Source organism: Astatotilapia calliptera, chromosome 13 (assembly GCF_900246225.1).
Source record: "Astatotilapia calliptera chromosome 13, fAstCal1.2, whole genome shotgun sequence".
Taxonomy (NCBI): domain Eukaryota; kingdom Metazoa; phylum Chordata; class Actinopteri; order Cichliformes; family Cichlidae; genus Astatotilapia; species Astatotilapia calliptera.
This window is the reverse complement of record NC_039314.1, coordinates 30,202,861-30,224,068: the sequence shown is the minus strand read 5'-3', so window position 1 is coordinate 30,224,068 and position 21,208 is coordinate 30,202,861. Positions and strand designations below refer to the sequence as shown.

The 21,208-nt window shown below is 50.9% G+C and overlaps 1 protein-coding gene across 3 annotated transcripts in view; it reads right to left on the bottom strand.

The window, feature by feature from the left end:
• Positions 1-21,205, bottom strand: part of cul9 (cullin 9) — a 28,719-nt gene extending 7,514 nt beyond the window's left edge. Inside the window, exons 1-29 of one of the 3 annotated variants that reach the window (XM_026191039.1) lie at positions 21,003-21,205; positions 18,395-19,090; positions 16,384-16,538; positions 15,682-16,287; positions 11,198-11,339; positions 10,936-11,126; positions 10,411-10,597; positions 10,114-10,326; positions 9,845-10,037; positions 9,439-9,640; positions 9,172-9,362; positions 8,901-9,097; positions 8,669-8,817; positions 8,503-8,591; positions 8,187-8,292; positions 7,889-8,116; positions 6,490-6,580; positions 5,850-6,021; positions 5,663-5,768; positions 5,489-5,584; positions 5,243-5,418; positions 4,715-4,842; positions 4,196-4,381; positions 3,925-3,954; positions 1,098-1,240; positions 838-1,020; positions 596-753; positions 323-521; positions 78-249 (exon numbers count right to left, since the gene is read on the bottom strand). In XM_026191039.1, the coding sequence (XP_026046824.1) occupies positions 78-249; positions 323-521; positions 596-753; positions 838-1,020; positions 1,098-1,240; positions 3,925-3,954; positions 4,196-4,381; positions 4,715-4,842; positions 5,243-5,418; positions 5,489-5,584; positions 5,663-5,768; positions 5,850-6,021; positions 6,490-6,580; positions 7,889-8,116; positions 8,187-8,292; positions 8,503-8,591; positions 8,669-8,817; positions 8,901-9,097; positions 9,172-9,362; positions 9,439-9,640; positions 9,845-10,037; positions 10,114-10,326; positions 10,411-10,597; positions 10,936-11,126; positions 11,198-11,339; positions 15,682-16,287; positions 16,384-16,538; positions 18,395-19,090; positions 21,003-21,144 (5,527 nt within the window). In that variant the 5' untranslated portion in view covers positions 21,145-21,205. The remainder of the gene's footprint in view (positions 1-77; positions 250-322; positions 522-595; positions 754-837; positions 1,021-1,097; positions 1,241-3,924; positions 3,955-4,195; positions 4,382-4,714; positions 4,843-5,242; positions 5,419-5,488; positions 5,585-5,662; positions 5,769-5,849; positions 6,022-6,489; positions 6,581-7,888; positions 8,117-8,186; positions 8,293-8,502; positions 8,592-8,668; positions 8,818-8,900; positions 9,098-9,171; positions 9,363-9,438; positions 9,641-9,844; positions 10,038-10,113; positions 10,327-10,410; positions 10,598-10,935; positions 11,127-11,197; positions 11,340-15,681; positions 16,288-16,383; positions 16,539-18,394; positions 19,091-21,002) is intronic. The other 2 variants (XM_026191040.1, XM_026191041.1) reach the window with 2 other exon arrangements.
• Positions 21,206-21,208: the final 3 nt, after the last annotated feature.

The following is a 21,208-nucleotide window of genomic DNA, read 5'->3' as shown; positions in this document are numbered from 1 at the left end:
TAATATCCGTCAGTTAGCGTGAGGTAATACTGGTTGCTGTTGGAAATAGGGGTGCTGATGTGGGTGGAGGTGCTCACTGTGGGTGTAGAACTGGGTGAACTGGTTCAGGTAGGAGCAGAGGTCCGGGGGGAGGTGCTTCGCCGGCTCGTCCAGGTAGCAGAGTGAAGAGACGGCCCAGCAGCGCGGCGACAGAACCAGGACCTGGACCTCCGCCTCCTCCTCCAACTCCGCCCACTCCTCCTCCATCACCTGCAGAAACAAGGACACACAATGAGACCCTGCAGGCGGCGATGGGTACCTGGGGGCAGAGCAGACATGCAACCTGGTCGTGCTCCTGCAAGCTGCGGTCCAGCTGCTGCAGCCGGTACAGGTGGAACTCCTGCTGCAGCTCGGACGACTCGCTCAGGTTCTTCAGCATCTGCTGTGGGAAGCGGCTCGGGAAGCAACTGCCGATCTGCTCCGCCACGGCGTGCTCCAGCCACACGTTCCCCTGAGCCAGCAGCCGGTCGCCCAGATAGTACCTGCACAGAGCGAGAGACTGTGAGCGTTAGAGACGCGGGAGGCTCGGCGCAGCACGGCGCTCGTGTGATCGCACCTGTAGAAGTGCTCGAAGGTGCTGGCGAGCTCCAGGCCTGACAGGAAGAGCATCGGCTCCAGAAACTGCTGCAGCCGCTCCAGAGTCTCCACACAGCCGGATGCCATGCCGCTCGCCTGGATCATCTGATCGATGTACTGAGCGAAGCGCTCGCTCACCTGCGTGCAGCAAACACAACAACGTCACACCGTGCACCGAGAACACGAGAGCTTGGACGGACGCGCAGCGGCGCAGGCACTCACGTGCATAGCTCTGAGGATGGAGAGCTGCAACAGGGCGGTGGAGAAACCGTGCCGCAGGGCAAGGACGAAGGCGGTTTGCTGGCCAAACAGCTCCTCCATGGCGTTCTTCAGCCGAAGGTAGAGCCGCCGATATCGCTCCACGAAGTCCGGCAGAGTGCAGCTCGCCTCCAGGAACTTCTTCACCTGAGGGGAAGGAGTCACGTTTAGCTCATTAGCATCTAAACCCTCAAACAGGAAACAACACTGAACAGCTGACTCACCTGGCGTTGTACCACTCCCTGCCAACAGAGGGCGATGCCCGCGATGCTGCTGCTGCTCTTCACTTTGGGTTTGGCTGAGGACGATGAGGAGGAGGAGGTGGAGGCGGCTGCGGATGCCTCTTTGTTCTTTCCTTCTTTACCATCTGCAAGAAGACGACATTTCAGACGTCGGATTTGGGGAGCGCACGCTCGCCGGCGATGAGTGACGGGGAGGTGAGATGAGAGCGCGACAGCCACAAACGAAAAGTGAAGCCGAGCGTCGGTCCTTCTTTTCCCACTGAAAAGAAACCGCGTCAGGGACTGCGATGGGAACAGGAAGTAAACAAAGAGCGGCCCAACTGAAGGAAAACGAGATGGAGGACGGGCGCGTCTGAAGGAAGCCGAATGTTTCAGTCGGTTCAGATGAGGACGAGGAAGGTCGCCGGGCGCCGCCTGCTGGAGGCATTTCTAACAAAAACGGGTGCTTTTGGGCTGCCTGTCAGACTCCTCCCCCAGCATCAGCAGCTACAAACTTGTGTCAGCAGCCAGCAGGGGGCGACACCAGCTTCCTGCCCTCATGTGGACGCATGAAATGTCAAAGCGTAAAAACCAAACTAACAGGGTCCGACTGCAGCGCCGCCGCCCTCTCAGGCACGTTTTAGTTGCCTCTGCTGGTGAGGAGGGGGTACTGCACCAAAACAGAGCGCCACACCACCGTTTAAAAACCGAAGGGTTCACTTTAAATCCGACTCACAAACAACAAGCTTCACCTCCTCTCAGTATGTTCTGATCTGACGGACAAACAGGAACAGGCGAGTCTTTGATGTTTCCTTTGTGAGGTTTTAAACAGCAGACGTGTAAATTCAATGCAAATATTTTATCTATTCGTAACACGGCTGTTCACACCAAACGCATCACTGTGCACAACGAATCTGTGGCATTTATTTTTCAGATCAAGGTTGATGTTTCAGATACGCATAAACACATCTGACCCATCAGATGTATAAACACATCGGATTGGTGCTGTTGCTCAAAACGCACGCCGGTGCTGAAGACAAACCGACCCGTTTTACCTCAGACGCTCACCTACACCTGCTCAGAGTCACTCAGGTGCCAACAGGAGCTCAAACTGCTGACATCCTGAACGTCTTAAAACCATCACGAACACCCTGAAACACTAAGAAACCAGCGTGAAACCATCAGCTTCGCTGCGGGATCAAACCAGGAAAAAAAAGAAAGAAAGAAGAACAGCCAATCCAAATTAAGTAGCGCAGAGCCGAACCAATCACAGCGTCACGTGACTTGTTACGTACAGCACAAGTGCCAAGCCGCACACGTGTATTTGTTTGGGAAGCAGCCAGCCGCCGTGCCGCCGGGTGATGGAGGAAATGAGTGTGCCGACTAGAGAAATCAACCGAGCGTGACCGAAGAGAAAACAGATGATGGTTCCAACGCCGGAGAGATTGTCCAACGGAAGAGCCAGAGAAGCTCCGTAGTGTGAAGGTATTTCTGCTATTTCAAGTCAAACAGAGCAGCTGCACTGTAAATGTGCCGAAAGCAAGTCTGGAAATACAATAAAGCGGTACAGCTCAGTCTCTGACTGGAAGCACTGATTCGTCATTCGGCTTTTGTCAGACTAAAGTAACTGTTAAAACTGTTTGAAAAGCTCAGCTATACAACAAGGAGAGATTGAGAATTTCCTTTTAGTTCTCAGTTTATTTGATATTGACAAAAGTTAGTCAGTTTTGTCTGTTATTCTGTAAAACAAACTAAGATTTATTTTTAGAATTAATATTTTGTTTCTAAGTGGAATTGACAGTTTAGTCTGTTTTGTTTGTTCTATTTTGAAACTTAAACGCTTTAGCGGCTGCCTTTTGTGTAGTTTGCAATATTTGCCTTTATTTATCTGAAAAAGTCTCATGTTCCTTAAGTACATCTACCCTGTTGAACTTATTATGGGAAATAAATATTTAAATAAAAACAAGCTGCTGATTATTTCACATTTTACTTGTGAGCAACGGCACATTTAAATCTTACAAATATAGTTATTTGGCTTATATCGTGATATCGTTATCGCCTGAAATGAAAAAAACATATCGTGATATGAAAAAAATCGCCCAGCTCTACTTTCGACCCAAGTTGAAATTGAGACTCAGAGTCGCTGCATCTTGTAGCTGTGTCGTCTTAAATTGGTCATGTGATTTTGATGCACCGAGGTGTCCATCGACCCCAGAGGTTTAAGCTCCGCCCAATCATCAGCTCTGTGGGATGTTTGAATGCCGACAATGATAACCAAAAGGACGACACGAGATCACCGTTTTTATGGAGACTGAAATCTTTTTAAACTCTCCCCATGAACGACCTGCGACGGCGTCCCCGTGGCCTGAATGGCGGGTGGTCACCCTCAGAAGTCGTCAGGTTGAGTCTGCGTTTTCTTTTGTTCAGGATGAAATACGACGGCGTTACGGTCCAACCCGGAGATGGCGGACGAGCTTGTGTTTTGCTTTTATTTCAACGGCGGGAAGAAAAGTGAGATCGGTCCGACTCGTGCCGACCCTGACGTGCACTTTGACCCCTTGGACCTTCAAGCCCAGCTGTTTTTTTGGAGTCACAGGTGAGTGTGAAGCACGGCTGACATCAAGCAGCCATCATCGCCCTCACTGTGAGGTCACTTAAACTGTCCTCACAGTCACCGTGACGACGCCAGACTCAGACAGGATGGCAGATCTGAGACTGCGGCCGAGGTCAGATAAGAACGCTCGACCTGATTGGCTCAGAGAGGAGGAGGGAGGAGGAGCGCAGCTGGACCCTGGAACAGACGTGGCCTCTGAACTTTGCTCTTACTTACTCTTCAGCTCTTTGCTTCTGTTGAGACCTTCTGGAGACAAAATAAACTCCTTTAAGTTATTAACATCCACAAAGGGTCAAAGGTCAGCTTTTAAACACACATTGCTCCTAAAACAGAACTTCCTGTTTGTATCATCAAAGATCCTCTGACCCCGACCACCACTGACACCTAAAGACAAACTAATGCACTTTAATCCCAGGATCAGACAAACCCGACAGGAAAAACACGAGGAAGCTATCACAATAAAAGCCACGAACATGCTCCGACTCACTGGATTTGACGGGCGGTTTGAGCTCCTCGCCGTCCACTCGGCTCGTGTCCACGTGGACCAGCAGGTGCGTGAGCCGCCTCACTCGGGAGTTAAAGATGGTGGCCCGACTCTTACAGCGGCGAGGCGCCTCCGAGTTATCCAGATATTCACTGAGCAACCAGGACAGAGGGCTGCACGCAGAGGATTCTGGGAACACACAGACATCGGGCCGCTTTAACGAGGTCATAAAATAAAACATCAGAATTCAAGAATTAATAATCTAATCAACGAGGACGACCTGCGGCTGTAACGAGACAGGAAACCATGTTTCTACAGACACGAATCCAAACGCTTCGATCAAATCAACAAACACAGAAAACGAACCTCAAAATACATAATACAGCAAGACAACGTGAACAACTACACACAAAAACCACAACAGATATATTCATGAAGACACCTGTGTGTGTGTGTGTGTGTGTGTGTGTGTGTGTGTGTGTGTGTGTGTGTGTGTGTGTGTGTGTGTGTGTGTGTGTGTACCTGTGATGCTGTGAACGATGGGGGTGATCAGAGCCTCCCAGCAGGTTCGACCCAGGGCTTCGGCCGCCTCTGCGTCCGACAGGAAACGATCGGCGAACATCTGCTCATGTCTTAGAGCGCTGTTCAGTCTACACACACACACACACACACACACACACACACACTTTTCCAGATACTTGTACTTGACTAGATGCAGTAATAGAGTATTTACTAGTACTCTAACAATATTTTCAGTGAGTATTTGTACTGCAGCCGTTCACCGTCACGACTGAAACGCCGTTAGAGCGGCTTGGCGAGTTTCTCGTGGTTGCGCAGACACGCTCACAGCGAGCTGGACTGTCATTGGACACGCCCACAGTCTGAGTACACGTGAACGGTTTGCATGTAAAACTTTGTGCTCTAACGTTTCCTGCATCTTTGCTTTCTGACACGCCGTACTTTACAGTACTGTCACGTCATTTTAACAGTATTTCCTGCAGTACTTGTACATGCTAGAGAGCGGCAGTACTCTGTATGCAGTATTCATACTTGTTGAAGAGCTGCAACAACTGCGTCTTGTCCTCCATCACCTCCTGACACCAGGTGTGGGCCTTGGTGCTGTAGAACAGGTAGGTCCGGCAGCACAGCTGCTCCTTGAAAACGGGCCAGAACGTCGGCTTCGGACCGAGAACCTCGAAGCCGTGGACGCGGGTGTCGATACCGCCCTGTGACAGAGAGGGAGGGGTCAGCGAGAGGACGGGAAGCTAAAGGAAGCTGACGTGAACTTGGTCTGACCTGCTGGCACCGCTTGACCCTGATCTGGACGATGGGCCAAAACCGGGTCATGTTCTCCAGCAGAACCACGCGGCTGGCCGACGGCGGCACGTTCACCTGCGGAGACGCAGACGGGACAGGTGAGGGAATGCTCGGAGCGAGCGCAGCACGAATTGTATGGAGACTCGCACTCACCGTGTTGAGCTCCGTGTTGATGTTGGTGGGCTCGTCTCCCCCCAGGACCAGAATCCGGGCTGGCATGTAGCTCGAGTCCTCGCTGGCCACCAGGATGGCGAGTTGCCTGAGCGGAGACACAGACTGTCAGGTGTCAGCGTTACCCGAGTGGCGGGAGTAGACAGCGAGGAGCTGGGGCCCCGCCTACCTGATGATGACGCCTCTGTGCATGAAGATGTTGATGAAGTGCGAGCCGGTGCAGCCGTTGGACTCCCAGTAGGTTTTCGGGTTCTTGTCGGTCAGCTTGTTCGCTCGATGGTGATTGGACGACACCTCCACCTTCTCCCAGCATTTGTCCTCCTTCAGCTCCACGCTGGACCCTGGACGCAGCACAGACAGTTAGAAGCACACCTCCCCCAGTGCGCCAACAGCCCCTCCCACTGCAGATCTAAGGTAGAAAAGCACCACCCGAGGGCAGCGTGAAGCGGCTCTGCTCACGGAGCTCAGCGAGCTGTGAAACCAGAGCGACGCCGATTATCAGCAGCCTCTGAGGAAACACACCACCTGATGCCACCTCCACCTGTGACACTCAGGGCTGGATTTAAATCTGCACCAACAATAACACACACTGTATATAAAAGATGGACATCTGTTCTCCAACCTACAGTGAACACTGAGGGGGCGGCTCTGACTGTCACACTGCATGCTCATTGGTTACTGAGACGCCAGTCTAGAGCGAGCTACGCCCGTTTCGCACGGCGGCGGGTGGCTGCCACGCCTAACACTCGACCAGGATTGGACGTTCACTATTCTTTTGTTTTGCGGTGAAACGTCAGGATTTAACCAACCTTGGCACAGATTCCTGAGAAACACGTCGAAGAAGGGAATGTTGATTGGCTGGTGGCTGCGGCGGTGCTCCTCGATCTGCCCCAGCACCATCTGACAGGAAACGGGAAGACGTTACTTTAGAATCAGAATACTTTATTAATCCCGAAGGAAATTAGGGTTACAGCAGGCAGCACGCTAATGGTGCATGCGCACTTACAAAGGAACCTTCTGACCAACTTTACACAAACATCACATTGGGGAGACACGTCAGAAAGGTCGGCTGATAGGAAAAAAACAACGAAAATACATAACATGAGGTGAGAGGAGGAGAAAAAACTACTCAGACTGAGCTCCTAGTGGGAGAACAGTTTGATAACAGAAAAAACACCTCAGCACAAAAAGCACATGACTATCAATACACCATAGAAACACAAGACAAGCAACAGGGGCGGGTAAAGGGTAAGAGAGAGCCGGTGTAGGCAGCGCATCCGGTCCTGCAGCATGTCTGCGCTGGTCCAGTCGACCGCCATCTTCCCTGGTAGGAGACAAGCATCGAAGGCGTTTGGAAAAGGAGGGGAGATGAGTGTGTGCTTATCAGTGTGTGTGTGTGTCCAGAGTTCAGCTGAGACAGTGTCCTTCAACACAGCTCAGAACAGCGAACAGCTCATATGAATTTCAAAGCAGTTCTACAGTCCGACACTGGTCTCTCTATCTCCCGTTGGAGCGCCGCGAGCTTTCTATGATGGTATCCAAACTTACGTTCTGTGATGTTGTCGTTGTTTTTGCTCAAAGAGCAGGTTCTGAGAACTCACGACCGCAGTGCACTTCCCCAAGATGTGATCGATCGCTCAAAGGTGTTGTTCGAGCGAGCCCCTCCAGATGTAATCCAGTTTTCCACTCAGAGATCTTCTCCGTGCTGACTCAATGAGCCCATTTTGAGAAACTCACGCCTCTCCCATCATTTCAATCCCAGCGGGCAGCCTTGTGGGGGTTTGAACAGCCGGTTCCGCTTCCTTAATTCTCCAATAAGCCAGGGCCAAGCCAGCTCCGATCAGCCAGAACCCTGTTACCATGGTTCCGAATAGGTAGATATCTTCAGCAGTCAGGCTCACCCGAGCCCAGACTTCACGTTGAGAAGGGGTGTCAATTGCATTCAGAGACAGTTGAACCAAGCCATAATTCTTCTTTTAGGTTTTAGAGAACAGACTGTGAGAGTGTTCCAGGGAAAAGTAATACAAAAAACACGAGACTAGACAAGGACACAAGAGGCTAAGCAGGGAAGCTAAGGGAGAGGAGGAGGAGAAAAGTGCGACCGCCTTCGCTGAGAGCCAAAGACGAATGTTTGCGTTTGAATCTTTACGTTTGCTTTCAACCGAGCGAGGGTCGTCTCCAGGTGACAGAAGCCCCACCCCCGTGTACCTGGATGCATCCTGCGAGGACGCTGGTGGTCATCTTCTTGTAGAGGCTGGCGTACTTCTCGCAGTCGGTGATGAGGTCTCGGAGCTCGGTGACCAGCAGCAGGTTGGTGCTGTGCTTGTCCAGCGCCTTCACCAGCGCCTCCTTGGTCCCCAGGCGGCACATGACCACGGCGTAGTCTTTGTTCAGAGACGCCAGCCGGTACAGGAAGCGGATGAAGAGCTGCACCACCTGCGGGAGGAAGCGGGAGGTTAGCGGATGTTGGCAGCTTTACCTGTGAGCGCGCTTGGAGCTAGCTGACCTCTCTGTCATTGATGAAGGCCGTCATGGAGGACAGGCAGGGCTCGATGCTCTCGTGCCACGGCAGCACGTCCTCCTGGTAGTTGTCCAGGAACTTGTTCAGGATCCTGCGGGAGCGTAAAGAGCCAATCAGACAAGAGCATCCTCATCAATATTAAACATATTACATCCACTCAGGAAGAAGCTGCACAACGTGACTGAGCTATAAACGTGTGGCGGCGGTGGGAGTGCACACCCCTTTACCAGCACCTGTTGCACCTGAACGCAGCATTTTGATCACTCATCATCAAGGTGAGCAGGGTCAGAGGTCAGCATACCTGAGGATGGACAGCTGGACGGCCCGATCGCCTCGGTGCTGCTCAATCAGACGGACCAGGTCCTGGTAGGTGTCCCGACTGTGAGTCACCTGCACGGAGACGAGACCCGGGGTTAGAAAACACACCTGCGGCGCGTGCACGTGTGCTCATGCGTGCGTCACATCACCTGGCTGCGCTCCTCCTCCAGCTGTGAGGCGTCGTCACACAGCAGCTGCTCCAGCGTCTGGATCACCTCCTTGGTGGCCGTCATCTCCTTCAGACTGACGACCAGCATCTGCAGCTCCGTGTCCTTGAAGTCGAGCTGCTCGCGGCTCTCTGAGCGCGCAGGTTAACAAGCACGAGTTAAAATTAGCACAAATCTGCATGGACTTTGGCGGGAGTGATCAAAGCGTGCGTACCTTTGCTCTCCAGCTTGTGCACCATGGAGATGTGGTTGAGCGCAATGATGGCGAGCATGGTCTCGGCGCGGGACAGACTCAGACACTTCTTAAGGACGCTGGTGACGTCGCAGGCGACCAGCTGCTCCGCGAGGCTCTTGTGGTTGGAGATGAGCATGATGATGACGAGTAGCCCGTTCCTCACAGACGGCACGCAGCTGCACAAAGAAGGCAGTGTCAGAGCGGCGAGCACACGGCGTTAACTGTACTCGCCGAGCCAAAAGTCACTCACCCTTTTGTGGTCAGCATGAGGTCGATGGCGGCCGGAATGGCGTCCAGCAGGCCTCTGGAGCCCTCGGGCGTGGCCGAGCCGATGCTGGCAAAGATCTCCAGCATCATCTGGGTGCCTGACTCTGAGAGCGGCGGGCTGCTGCCTACGCTGCGCAGGTCATGTTTACTGGCGCCCGTGATGACCTTCAGAGTCTGAGAGGGGGAGGAGCCAGTCAGGAATCATTTCACAGCAAAGCGGCAGATGAGCAATGACCAGAAGTTTTCTCACCGCCAGCGCCAGCTGCTGCACATGCACCACGCCCGAGAACTCCTGCATGCAGGACAGGATGGCTTTGACCCCACCCTCGGTGGCGAAGGAGACCCTCCACTCATACTTGAGCATGAGGAGGTGGGTCAATCGGAGCGTGCTGACGACCACGTCTTTGGAGGCGGAGCCGAGCAGCTCCACCAGCAGCTTCAGCACTTTGTCCCTATGAGAGTAACACGCCGTCACCTTCTACTTCCTGCCAAACACTATCACAACCGGCGCCCGCCAGCGCAGCAGGTCAAGTTTTTACGGTAACGCCACAAAGAAATAAGGCAATCTGACCGCGTTTGTGACGAGACTCCGCCCACATACCGAGGGTGAAGGTTAACATCGGGACGACACAGGAAACCGCTTGGCGGTGTCTCACCGTACAGTCTGGGCCGAGTCACTCCTCGTGGCGTTCTTCTCCTGCGTCCCCTCCACCAGCCGGGTGAGGAAGAGGACGGCGGCGAGCTGCTGGGTGTGGTCTGAGCCCGACCCGCCCTTCTTCAGGACGTCCACCACCTCCCCCAGCTTCTCCAGCACAGTCTTCTTGCCTTGCACCCGTGGGTTGTTAAACACTGCAGGAAGAGAACACAGGTGAGTAACAGCTCGCTCCGATACCTGAACCAAGTCTGGAACAGGCCCCGCCCCCACCTTTCATCTTGTCCTCCAGGTCGTCGGGGTATTTGCTGACGTCCTCTGTGGGTAGGTCACTCTCCGTCTCAGAGTTGCAGCAGCCAGAATCCACAGGAAGCTCTTTCTTAGCCTTTTTGGAGACGGAGCCCATCGCTGAGGACGAGGAGGTCGAGGCAGACGAGAAGCCCTGCCCTCCTCCGCCACCTCCACCCAGCCCGGACGAGCTTTCAGCTGCAGAGACGCACAAACGAGCACAGTGAGACAAGGGTGTGTCGAGGACGCGCCTTACGAGAGGCGTGTTGGTTGTTTTCTTACCCAGCAGCTCTTCGTCCTCTAGGCTGGCTCCGCCTCTCTTCAGGTAATGTTTGGTGAAGGCGTGGGAGCACAGCAGGTCGCCGAGGCACGACGACGGCAGCTTCTGCTTCAGGTAGTGCAGCAGCTTCTTGGCCACGTCTCCGGGCACCGACAGGCCGATGAGAGACGAGTCGTCCAGCTCCGCCTCCTGAGGACAGACGTGGTGACAATCAGGCTTTTCAAACCACAAACCCGGATCACATTTCACCGCAGACAAGCCAGGCGGCCGCCATCCCGCCCTCAGGCTCAGGTTGTACCATGTGACTGGGAGGCGCCCTCGCTCACCGTCGCTGCGATAAACTCTGCAGACTGATTTTTATTTTCAGAGAAAGTTTCAGCTTCTCGCGCAGCGACTCTTATCAAAGGACATCAGGTGATTTAGCGGCACTCTTACGTCACAGGCAGCTGACGGTCAGATCCTCTCACCGCAATGATCCGCCTCCCCGCGCTCTGACTTTAAACCTCAAAGACGAAGGGGTCTCCTACCTGGTCGTCGAGGCTCTGCAGCAGGACGCCGTTGACCTCCTGCTGCTGCTTCGGCTCCAGTTTCTTGATGAAGAAGAGGATCTCCCACCACTCGGCTCTGCTCAGAGTGACCGGCTCCGTGTTCAGACCCTCGGACAGGTAGGGTAGAGAGTAGAGACCGCCGGGAGGCTTCGAGAAGAAGGTCTGGCTCACTGAGAGAAGAAGAGACGTGCTCAGACTGCGGAGGAAAGCAAAGGAGCAGCGGACGGTGCTCGGCTCTTACCTGCTGAGAGTTTGAGCGTCTCTGTCAGCGAGGAGGCCTTCTCCTGTGTCTCCTTCTCAGCCTGACTGCTGCTGCCGCTCCCCAGGATCTCCACCATGTGCCAGTGGACCCAGTAAGTCCTGGACAGGGAGTTCCAGTACACCTGAACACAGCAGAGAGCGGGTCAGAAGCAGGCTCAGGTTCACGCTGATCCGAGTGCAGTTTCTAACTCAAAAATAAGAGCACGAAATGTGGATGCAGCTCCGTGTACTCAGAGTGCTTTTATTCTGAAAGTATTCACAGCATTAAGCAAGCAAGCAATTTATTTATATAGCACTTTCAGATCAGCTGAACACTTGACATGCCAAACATGATACATTGAACATGTTAAAGAATAAGAAAAATAATAAAAATTAAAAAAATTAAAATGACATTTAAAACAATAAAATCAGGGTCAGACTGTGTCATAAGCCAAGGAGTAAAAATGGGTTTTAAGATGCGTTTTAAAAGTGGACAGTGAGGGGGCCTCTCTAATGTGCTGGGGCAGAGAAGGCCCCGCCCCCTCTGAGCTTCCTCTTGGACCTGGGTACCTCCAGGAGCAGCTTGTCAGCTGACCTGAGAGACCTGGGGGTGAGTAAGGATGCAGAAGCTCAGAGAGGTAAGTTGGGGCAAGACCGTTTAAGCATTTAAAAACAAACATGAGAATTTTAAAATGAACTCTAAGATATACAGGCAGCCAATGGAGTGAGGCGATGATGGGAGTTATGTGCTCTCTTGTACGAGTTCTGGTTAAAAGTCATGCAGCAGCATTTTGGACCAGCTGCAGACGAGAGAGAAGACGCTGACTAACTCCACAATACAGCACATTACAGTAATCCAAACGAGATGGAATAAAAGCATGGATTACTGTTTCAAAATGCGGCCTGGATAAAACAGGTCTTATCTTTGCCAAACGCCTTAAATAATAAAAACTGGACTTGACAGTAGCCCTAATTTGACTGTCTAATTTAAAATCACTGTCCATCTTAAAACCCAGGTTAGTAACAACAGGTTTAAAATACTCTGCCAGGGGTCTCAAATCAATAGACGAGGGTTCACAAGGTCCACTGAGACCAAACAGAATCACCTCAGTTTTGCTTGAATTACATCTTAGAAAGTTTAGGGACATCCAAGATTTAATGTCTTCTAGAGATGCTAGAAGTGGCTTAATAGCAGTGGAAGGATATTCCATGCCTTCTGAGGATGGTTCCCAGGGGCTGTAAATATAATGAAAAAAAGCAGAGGTCCTAAAATTGAGCCCTGCGGTACCCCAGACTGAAAGGCGGCAGAGGAGGACTCATACCCTGAAAGGTTAACACTAAAAGTTCTGTCAGAAAGATAAGACCTAAACCATTTCAAGGCAGTACCACGAATGCCTGCAAGATGGTGCAAGCGAGACAGTAAAATGCTACAGTGGTCTACAGTGTCAAAGGCAGCTGTTAGGTCAAGAAAGACAAGAACAACATGATTACCAGAGTCACAGGAAAGGAGGATATCATTAAAATCCTTTAAGAGTGCTGACTCCGTGCTATGAACGTTTTTAAAACCTGATTGGAAGACCTCTAGGACACCATTCTCCTTTAAAAAAAATCCATCAATTGGCAATGTACAATTTTTAGACATAAAGGACAACTTAGAGAGAGGCCTGTAGTTAGCCAACACAGTGTGGTCCAGGACAGGTTTCTTAAGCAAGGGTTGTACTATTTATTTATTTATTTTCCGCCTTCGTTGTATATTGGTTTCTCTTCTTCTTACTTTAGCACCTTTGTGGTTCAGCTACCCAATTTCGCTGTGCAAGAAATTGCACAATGACAATAAAAAGCTCTACGTCTACTGCTGCATGCTTTAAATTAGCAGGGACTACACCAGATATTAAACTGCTGTTCATAACAGTAAGAACAGCCTGGCCTATGCTAGGAAAATCTCCTTAAAAAATTGTGGTGGGACAGGATCATTTGGGGAACCAGTGGGCCTCAGGTGGCCGACCACATCCTCTAAATAAGAAAGAGTCACAGGCTCAAACTGGTTAAAAACAGCAGAGCAAGGGATCGAGACAGAGGGGTCGGACTCAAACCAAGCACACCATTGTTTTTCTTGTGACATTACCAATAAGTTTGATGTGTCACATGACCCTCTTCCTATTGGAAAAACAAAAGTTATCCAAGATGGCCGACTTCTAAATGGCCACCGCTAGGGCTGCATGATTAATCGTTAGAAAATCGCGATCTCGATTCATACTTATGTGCGATCTCATTTCCAAATGACAACGATTTTAAAAAAAAAAGAAAAAAAAAAAAAAAAAGACGACGATTGTACCGCATTTTGATCCGGGACGTACTCTGCATGAAAACAAGCGCTCACTCTTCCTGCTCAACAAATGACAAGGGCGGAGCCTTATACCACGTGATACAGAAGCTGTGCTGTGTGATGCTAAAATTAGCAGGAAAAAAACAACGGAGAGCACGTCAGGGATGACGAGAAAGTGACAGGAGAAAATCCGTCCCGGTCAACCACCCAAACATCAATAACGGGAACCTTACACAGCGCTTCCCTATACACGTCGACCTCCCGCAGGCACAAAGAACTTACGGAGGCTATCACTTATCACCTGACCAAAGATATGGCTCCCATCAACACTGTGCAAAACGAGGGATTTAGGAAAATGATCAACACCCTAGACTAGGGGTGGGTTTTTATAATCGATTTATCGATTAAAATCGATTCTGGCTTGGATAACTTAAAATTGATTCATTAAAATCCTGAATCGATTTTTTAATATAAATTTATTTTGCCCAAAATGCCAGAATTTCTGGTGAAATCTCACAAAATTTCAACAACCACCAAACAGCTAAGACAGTAAATGAGAGCAGGAACACGGATTCTGCACAAAGACAAAACCCGTGGATCAGAATCAGTTAGATGTCGCCTTTCTCACAGTCGGGGCTGGAAGCCGACAGCTCGCTGATTCTGATCTGGGCCTGGTGGCGCCAGTGTCCGGCAGCCTCGCCTCTGTCAGTGCGCCCCAGGGTGGCTGTGGCTACAATGTAGCTGCCATCACCAGTGTGTGAATGGGTGGATGACTGGATATGTAAAGCGCTTTGGGGTCCTTAGGGACTAGAAAAGCGCTATATAAATACAGGCCATCTGTCGGCGCTTTGTGTTCACGCCCTTTATGCGCTGATTCTAAAGCTGTTAGTTTTATCTCTCTCCAAACAATATTGACCGAACCAGCAGCAAAAGAAGATCCAAACTACGCTTCACATAAACATCGTCATGTATTCACTCTGACTTTTGCTGTTTTGCTTCGACCACGATGCACAGCTCTCTCTCTCTCTCTCTGTACTTCAACTTCAAGAACAGTTTCCCGTCTAAAAATCTGTTTTCTTCATTATTCGCTTGCTTGTTATGCACAAGTCTACGTTGTATACAGCGCTGTCGGCCGACGTTTTTTTTTTCCGTTTTATATACTTCCAAAAAGAAAACCTAATTTCTGCCGTTCAATACTGAACAAATTTAAACTTTTTAAAATTATGCAAAATGCAAAACGCTTAGCCGTGTGTCTAATAAAACCTCTGTAACGTCAGAGGTGATGTTCATGTGTTGATTAATGGTTTTCTTTTGTTTTTGATGTACTGCAGAATATTTTTATAAAATCCAGGCCAGGAAAATCACCTTCATGTTTTTCTGTGTTTTATCTTCAGCTACTTTGACACAAAGGCCTCTGCTGTGACGCTCACACCTTGGATAAAGTCTTGCGTGTGTCAGCTTCCTTTTTATAGATACAAAAATATGTAAATGTACTGATCTGAATTATAATATTTCTGGCTGTCAAAATTTCCAAGATTCAAATCGAATTAAATCGAATCGTGGAACAAATCGATTCGGGACCTTGTGAATCGGCATTGAATCGATTCTAGAAATCAGTGACGATACCCAGCCCTACCCTAGACAAACGCTACACAGTGCCGTCCCGCAACTATTTGTCTATCGTTGCACTACCTGCTCTGTACACGCAGCGTCGAGCAACGGTGGAGACGGAATTTCAAGCAGTACAACATTTTGCGGCAACAACAAAACGTGAGACATTTGTTGTTTTTATGTTTATTTATTGTTTTCATGTTCAGTCTCAACTGTTACGAAGTTGATGTGCAGTTAATAAGTGCAATAAATATTTATACTGGAAAAGAAAATCGTGAGAGAATCGTGATCTCAATTCTAAGCCAAAAAAATCGTGATTCTCATTTTATGCAAAATCGTGCAGCCCTAGTCACCGCCCATCTTGAGGAGTTTGCCCCCTCACATATACTAATGTGCCACAAACAGGACTTTGATATCGCCAACCATTCCCGTGTTATTACGCTGTATCCATAGAAATGGCCCACCCTGTACACTGACAGCCAAATCTTCCTCTACACCTGGATGAAGCCCCACCCCCTACTTCAGCCGACCTATACGGGTTTCCTCACCTGTACAGGTGGCGAGCCGTCGTTGCTGTAGCGAAACTCTCCTTCGTCGCCGGCGCTCACCTCCTCGTAGTCCTCCAGCATGCGGACCATCATGCCGCTCTTCAGGTTGTCCTGGACGTACTCCACGTAGGCGGAGCGGCAGGTGAAGTCCGAGCGCGTTTTGAAACCATTTGCTTTCTTCTTTGGTGGTGTGGCGGCGGGGGCTGCGCCACCGGAGCTGGTGGTTAGAGTGACAGGGGAGGCGCAGAATCGAGGCTGAAAAATGGACCTGAGGACAGGGCGGGAAGCCTCCTCCCCTTGATCCTCCCCGCTAACCACAACTCCTGTGAGGTGGGCAGAGCCATCAAGCGGTTGGCGGTTACGGTCCCAGCCCATCACTCGGACCAGCTCCGAGATCAGGTTGGCCATGGCCATGGTGAAGTCAAACTCCCGCTGGACACGGAGCTGCTCCGTCTGGTGGGCGGAGCTGCTGGAGGAAGAGGCAGGAGAAGGGCAAGTGTCCAGCTTTTCAGAGCCTGACTCCGCCCCCGCCGTGTTGAGCTTGTCCATCAGAGACGTGACGCACAGGTAACGCTTCACCAGGGAGAAGAGCAGCTTCCCGGGAATCTGAACACACAGTCAAGCAGGTTTACTGCAGCGGCGCCCCCTGCTGGGCGGAGCCACAGAGGCGCACCTCTGACAACATAAAGAAATTAGTCTTACCTGCGGCAGGTGAATGCCCTCGAAGGAGATGCCGTGCTCCTCGGACGACGTGGTCTCGGCGAACAGCTCCAGCAGCGTGTAGCGGTTATCGAAGTCCATGTGTTGCTCGATGCCGTCCTGCTGGCTCAGAGACAGCAGCACGTACGCCCGGCTGCCTGCGGGCGACACGGCGGGACACGCCCTCAGCGCCTGACACTACTCAATAACAGATCAATAGTCGTTCCAGGAGGCATTGGCCCATACGCACACATTTATACTTTAAACCACTTACACTGTCAGCAGGGGGAGGAGCCAGGAGGGTGGAGGCAGTGTTTAACAGGGGCTTAAAACATCTGATCAACTTATTAACTGATTTTTTCAGACCGTGTCAGAGTAAACGCGGCATCAGGCTCGACCCGCGTTAGCGCTCAAAGCTCTCAGCTCTGAGGTGAAGACGAACGAATGAGGCGGAGCTTTAAGAGACGTCGAGCAGCTGAACACAGAATAAGCCTGAAAGAATCAAAGCTTTAGACAGATGTGGACCAGAGTCCATTCATAAAAACGCTCATTTTAGCCCGAGTGTGGAGCTGCTGCTGATTGGCTGCCTGCACCGACGAGTGCGTTTCTGGACCCTGACCGTAACAAGTGACAGGACGCACACTTCAACGTGGCGGATGTAGACAGAGATAAAATAGTTTGTCAAAAGCTCCAGTGACTGCTCGGCTTCATGCTGCTGCGATTACCATCAGTGATTAGAAGATTACTGAGAGAGCACGATCACAGCTTATTGATTATTAATCATCAGCACCGTTCTATCAGAGTACTGATCATGTGACAGGCGTTGATGTCATCGACTGTTTCAGAGGGAGCAGGGTACGCCAGGACTCCCTCCTCCATCAGTACGGGAGTTCAGAGATTCTCAGAACATGAAAACTTTCTTCTTCTGCTCCGACTCCAGCTCTGACGTGGAGAGACGTGAGGAGCAGTGTTGCTTCTCCAAGCAGGAATCAAACTGCTCCACGCCTTTGTGGCGTGTAAACATGGCTGCTATCCCTGCCTGAGGCCTGTTTAAAGGTTTGAGTCATCACCCCTCGACGCTCAGGCGGCTTCTCCAAAGTCCAGATCTAAATCTTAAGGCGACCACAATCTCGGCGTCTTAACGTCAGCTTCACGCTTCTGTCTTTGATCATTCTGCTAACCTCGGCCTGCACGCCTCAAACGGCCGGCTGCGGTGACACAGTACTCTGAACTTCCTACCCAGTTTTTTCTCGAGTCAGCTGAACATTTCTGTTGCCACGGTGACGTGATGTCAGGCTGTCTGAGAGTTCACAAACTAAAAACTTTAGTCCCAACATCATGACCGCCTCTGATTGGACATTCTCCCCGCTGGAAAACGCTTCTTCTCCCGATTCACGATCTCGGCAGCTCGATCTTTGTCGCGGTTTCCTGCTGAACGTTCTCACACGCTGACCAATCAGCAACACCTAAACACTGATGCAGCACTGGAGCACGCCGCCGACCTCGCCGAGCTCTTGTCGTGTATCTGACACCAAACCCACTGAAAAACATCCCTCTGCTCCGATTGGTCAGCTGGTCAAAGTTTTACATTTTACGCCACATTTTAGAGCAAGTTGGGAGGAGGAGGCGGCGTAGCCTTGGCCTATCAGCTGATCGTACTCAGCACAAACAGCTGTGACGCAGAGCGCACAGACGTCATTACTCTGATCGCTCCTCACGCTTCACTTCCCATTTCATTCATCACTTAAACTCCAGAGCGCCGCCCCAAACCTTAAAACACAACTGACCGTCACACAGACAGAAGACCCAGTCGGTCCTTTTTTAATATTCTGATGATTTTATCTCCCACAGCAGCTCCAGCTGTTAATTCTGTCCAACTACCGCTGAGACTGTAAAAGAATACCAGCGCCTAATCCACCTGAGGACTCTGAAACAAGCCTGCAGTATCCTCACAGCCCACCGGGGGGGAACTAAACCCTGTGTCCGATCACAGCGCTGTTTAAAGACTGCTTACCTGCGTCATGCGAGGCAAGCGCGCGCAGCATCTTCCCGGCGCTTCGCCTCGTCTGAGTCTCCTTGTTGCACAGCAGCTCCATCAGCAGGTTGAGCGCGCCCGTCTCCTTAAAGACACCGACAAGCGAGCCAATGCTGGCGTAGGCGCTCAACACGTGGATGGTGTGCATGATGTTGATGGAGAAGTCGCTCTTCTTGGCCATCTGCTTCCGGGCTCGGCACACCAGGTTCTTCACGTCTTCCTTCATGTCCGACAGCTCCACCTCGTCAAAAGTGACGTCGGACGGGAACTCTGTGCCGCTTGAAATGCCCGAGTCGGAAGCCTCGCCGCCACGCTGCTTCTCCTGCTGCAGGGGACGCTGGGAGTCCATCTTCCTCTTGCCCAGCAGTGTGGGACAGTTGGCGTACACGTCCTCTGTCGACATCCACATCAGGATGTTTTCCGGTTTGGTTTCTCCAGACACGGCGCTCACGGACCCGCCCACTCCGGAGCTGACGCCGACCGTCCCGCCCGCTTCGCTGGCACCGCCTCCAGAGGTGGAGCCATCGTCGATGGCGACGAGGCACCAGCGAATCAGGTATTCCGTCTGCCCGTCGTGGGTGCGTCGCTGGCGAATCAGCTCCTCGGGATACGCCTGCAGTTTCGGGCCGAGCTGGACCAGCAGGTTCCCATTGCGGCGTTCGCCAACCATGGTCACTGATGGGAGGAGCCAGAAAAGGAGAAGTGGTTATTCAAAGAAAAGAAGGTCGCTTATTCATGTTTCAGTAAACTTACTTTACTGCATTCTGATGTCAAGACGTTCTAAAATGACCAAAAAAGGGACTGGACTTTGGCTTGAGGAAAGTGGCAACCAATGATCTCCAAACCAAACTCCAGTCAGAAATCTGCAGATTTTATAATCGTTATTCTTTCGGGTCCTCTCTTTAAAACAATTACTCTGACTGAACATGTGTGTGAAGGAGGAGGACTTCTGAAATGAAAGTGAAAGAGTAAAATATGCAGGCCCAAAGAGAAATGCCTCAAATTTTAACTGTACTTTTGTGGCGGGAATAAAGTCATGCAAGACCACACCGAGTTTTATTGTATTCTAAAATGATCAAAAATGTAACTGGAGTTTGGTGTCAGAGTTAAAACAGTGTACAACCAGCAGGTCTTCTATGACTTCTCATAAAAAGAAACTAAAATTAACCAGAATCCGACTAAAGTTTCATCAGGAGGCCACGAGAAAATGACATCACCTGAAGTATAACTCCGTTTTTGTTGAGAAAGAGGAAAAAAAAGAAAAGTTGATCAACCCAAAGAAAATAGTGAAAATAACTAAAAGGACCAGAAAGTGAATGGAGCTGTGGCATAAAGACAAGTAATACATGTGACTGTAGTGTGATGTCAGCGGTCACATCTGCACATTTTTCACTGGATTCTGAAGAATGTGCAGAAATCAAACTCACTGGACTTCGGTGATGGGGTGAACTCTGCAGATGTGACTGGAGCTGGGTATAGAGAAGATCACTCTAAGAGGATCACAACTCCGAGTGGATGTTGGTGTGAAATAAAACGGATGTGACGCTAGTTTGATGTCAGGGCAAAATTTGTGGATTTCTGACAGGAGTTCGGTGGAAGCACAAAGTCGGCTGGTTTCCAGCTGCGTTTCGGCCCTGGGACGATCCCAGTGCGCCTCCCCGCTGTCAGCTGAGCGTGCGCTCCAACGGCTGCTAGCTTCATCGGGCTACGTCTAAAACTTGGGTAAGAAGGGGACTAATTTCTGGAGTCACCCGTGCTCGCCGCTGCCCTGCCTTTAGCGCAGTGTCATTAATGAAGTCAAAGTGACTTTTCATTGCATTAGCTCACTGACAGTCCTGTAGATTCAGGAATTAGCCGGGCACTTGATTTTTTTTTTAATCTGAACGCAACAAGCTAAGGCTGCTAAGGCTAGTTTGCTGCCGCAGTTAGTTTCACCTTTAACCGCAAAAATCTGCGCTTTGTGCGCACTTTGTCAAAGCTGCGGTACGCTTTGTTGGTTAACCTGCCAGCTAACTACCCATCACACCTAACCAGCTAACTTTTACTCATGGTGAGCCATATGGACGAGCACTCAAAATGTCACACCAAAGCCCGGTTAAAAAAAGCTCGATTTAACCTTAAACCGCCCGCTGATCAAACTCACTCACTCTCTTTTGCTCTATAGAATATTCTAGTAAATTCGGCGCCTCCAACTTCCCGTTTTTAAACACAAGTTATAATGAAGTCTACATCCAGTCTGCCGCTCTGCATCATCGTCACCTCAGACATACTTCAGAGGACGAGCCAACAGTTCCCGACTGAGCCCTGGTGGCGATAACGTGCCGTATCAGAGTGCCGAACCGAAGCTCGCCACCGACAAGCTCGCCACACGTCTCAGACACGGACGGGACTGCGCGTGTTTCTGCTCTCCGAAGAGCGTTTGTTCTGAATTAGCAGTTTTCTGAATGGAGTTTGGTGCGCCGCTCTCAGGGCGGCTCAGGGTGGGCTATGTGGATGTGAACGGAGGGCCTCCGGCAGGAAAGCGGTTCCGCGGGCATCCACGGCCCGGCCCGTAGGACCAGCCGAGTGTCAGGTAAGTCCGGCTTACCTACTGCGTCACAGGCCTTCCCCCCGCTCTGAATGCCCCCCCTGGAGCGCTGTTTTCGCTTCCTTCCTAAGGTTTCGTTTCTTAGCCCGCCGGTGTGGCTCTGCTCGCTCTCAGCCAGAGCTCCGCACTCCTGGATGCGCATTTGCGCACTGTGACAGGAACAGCGTCACTAACGGCTTCTTCTTGGACGCACGCGCCGACACTTT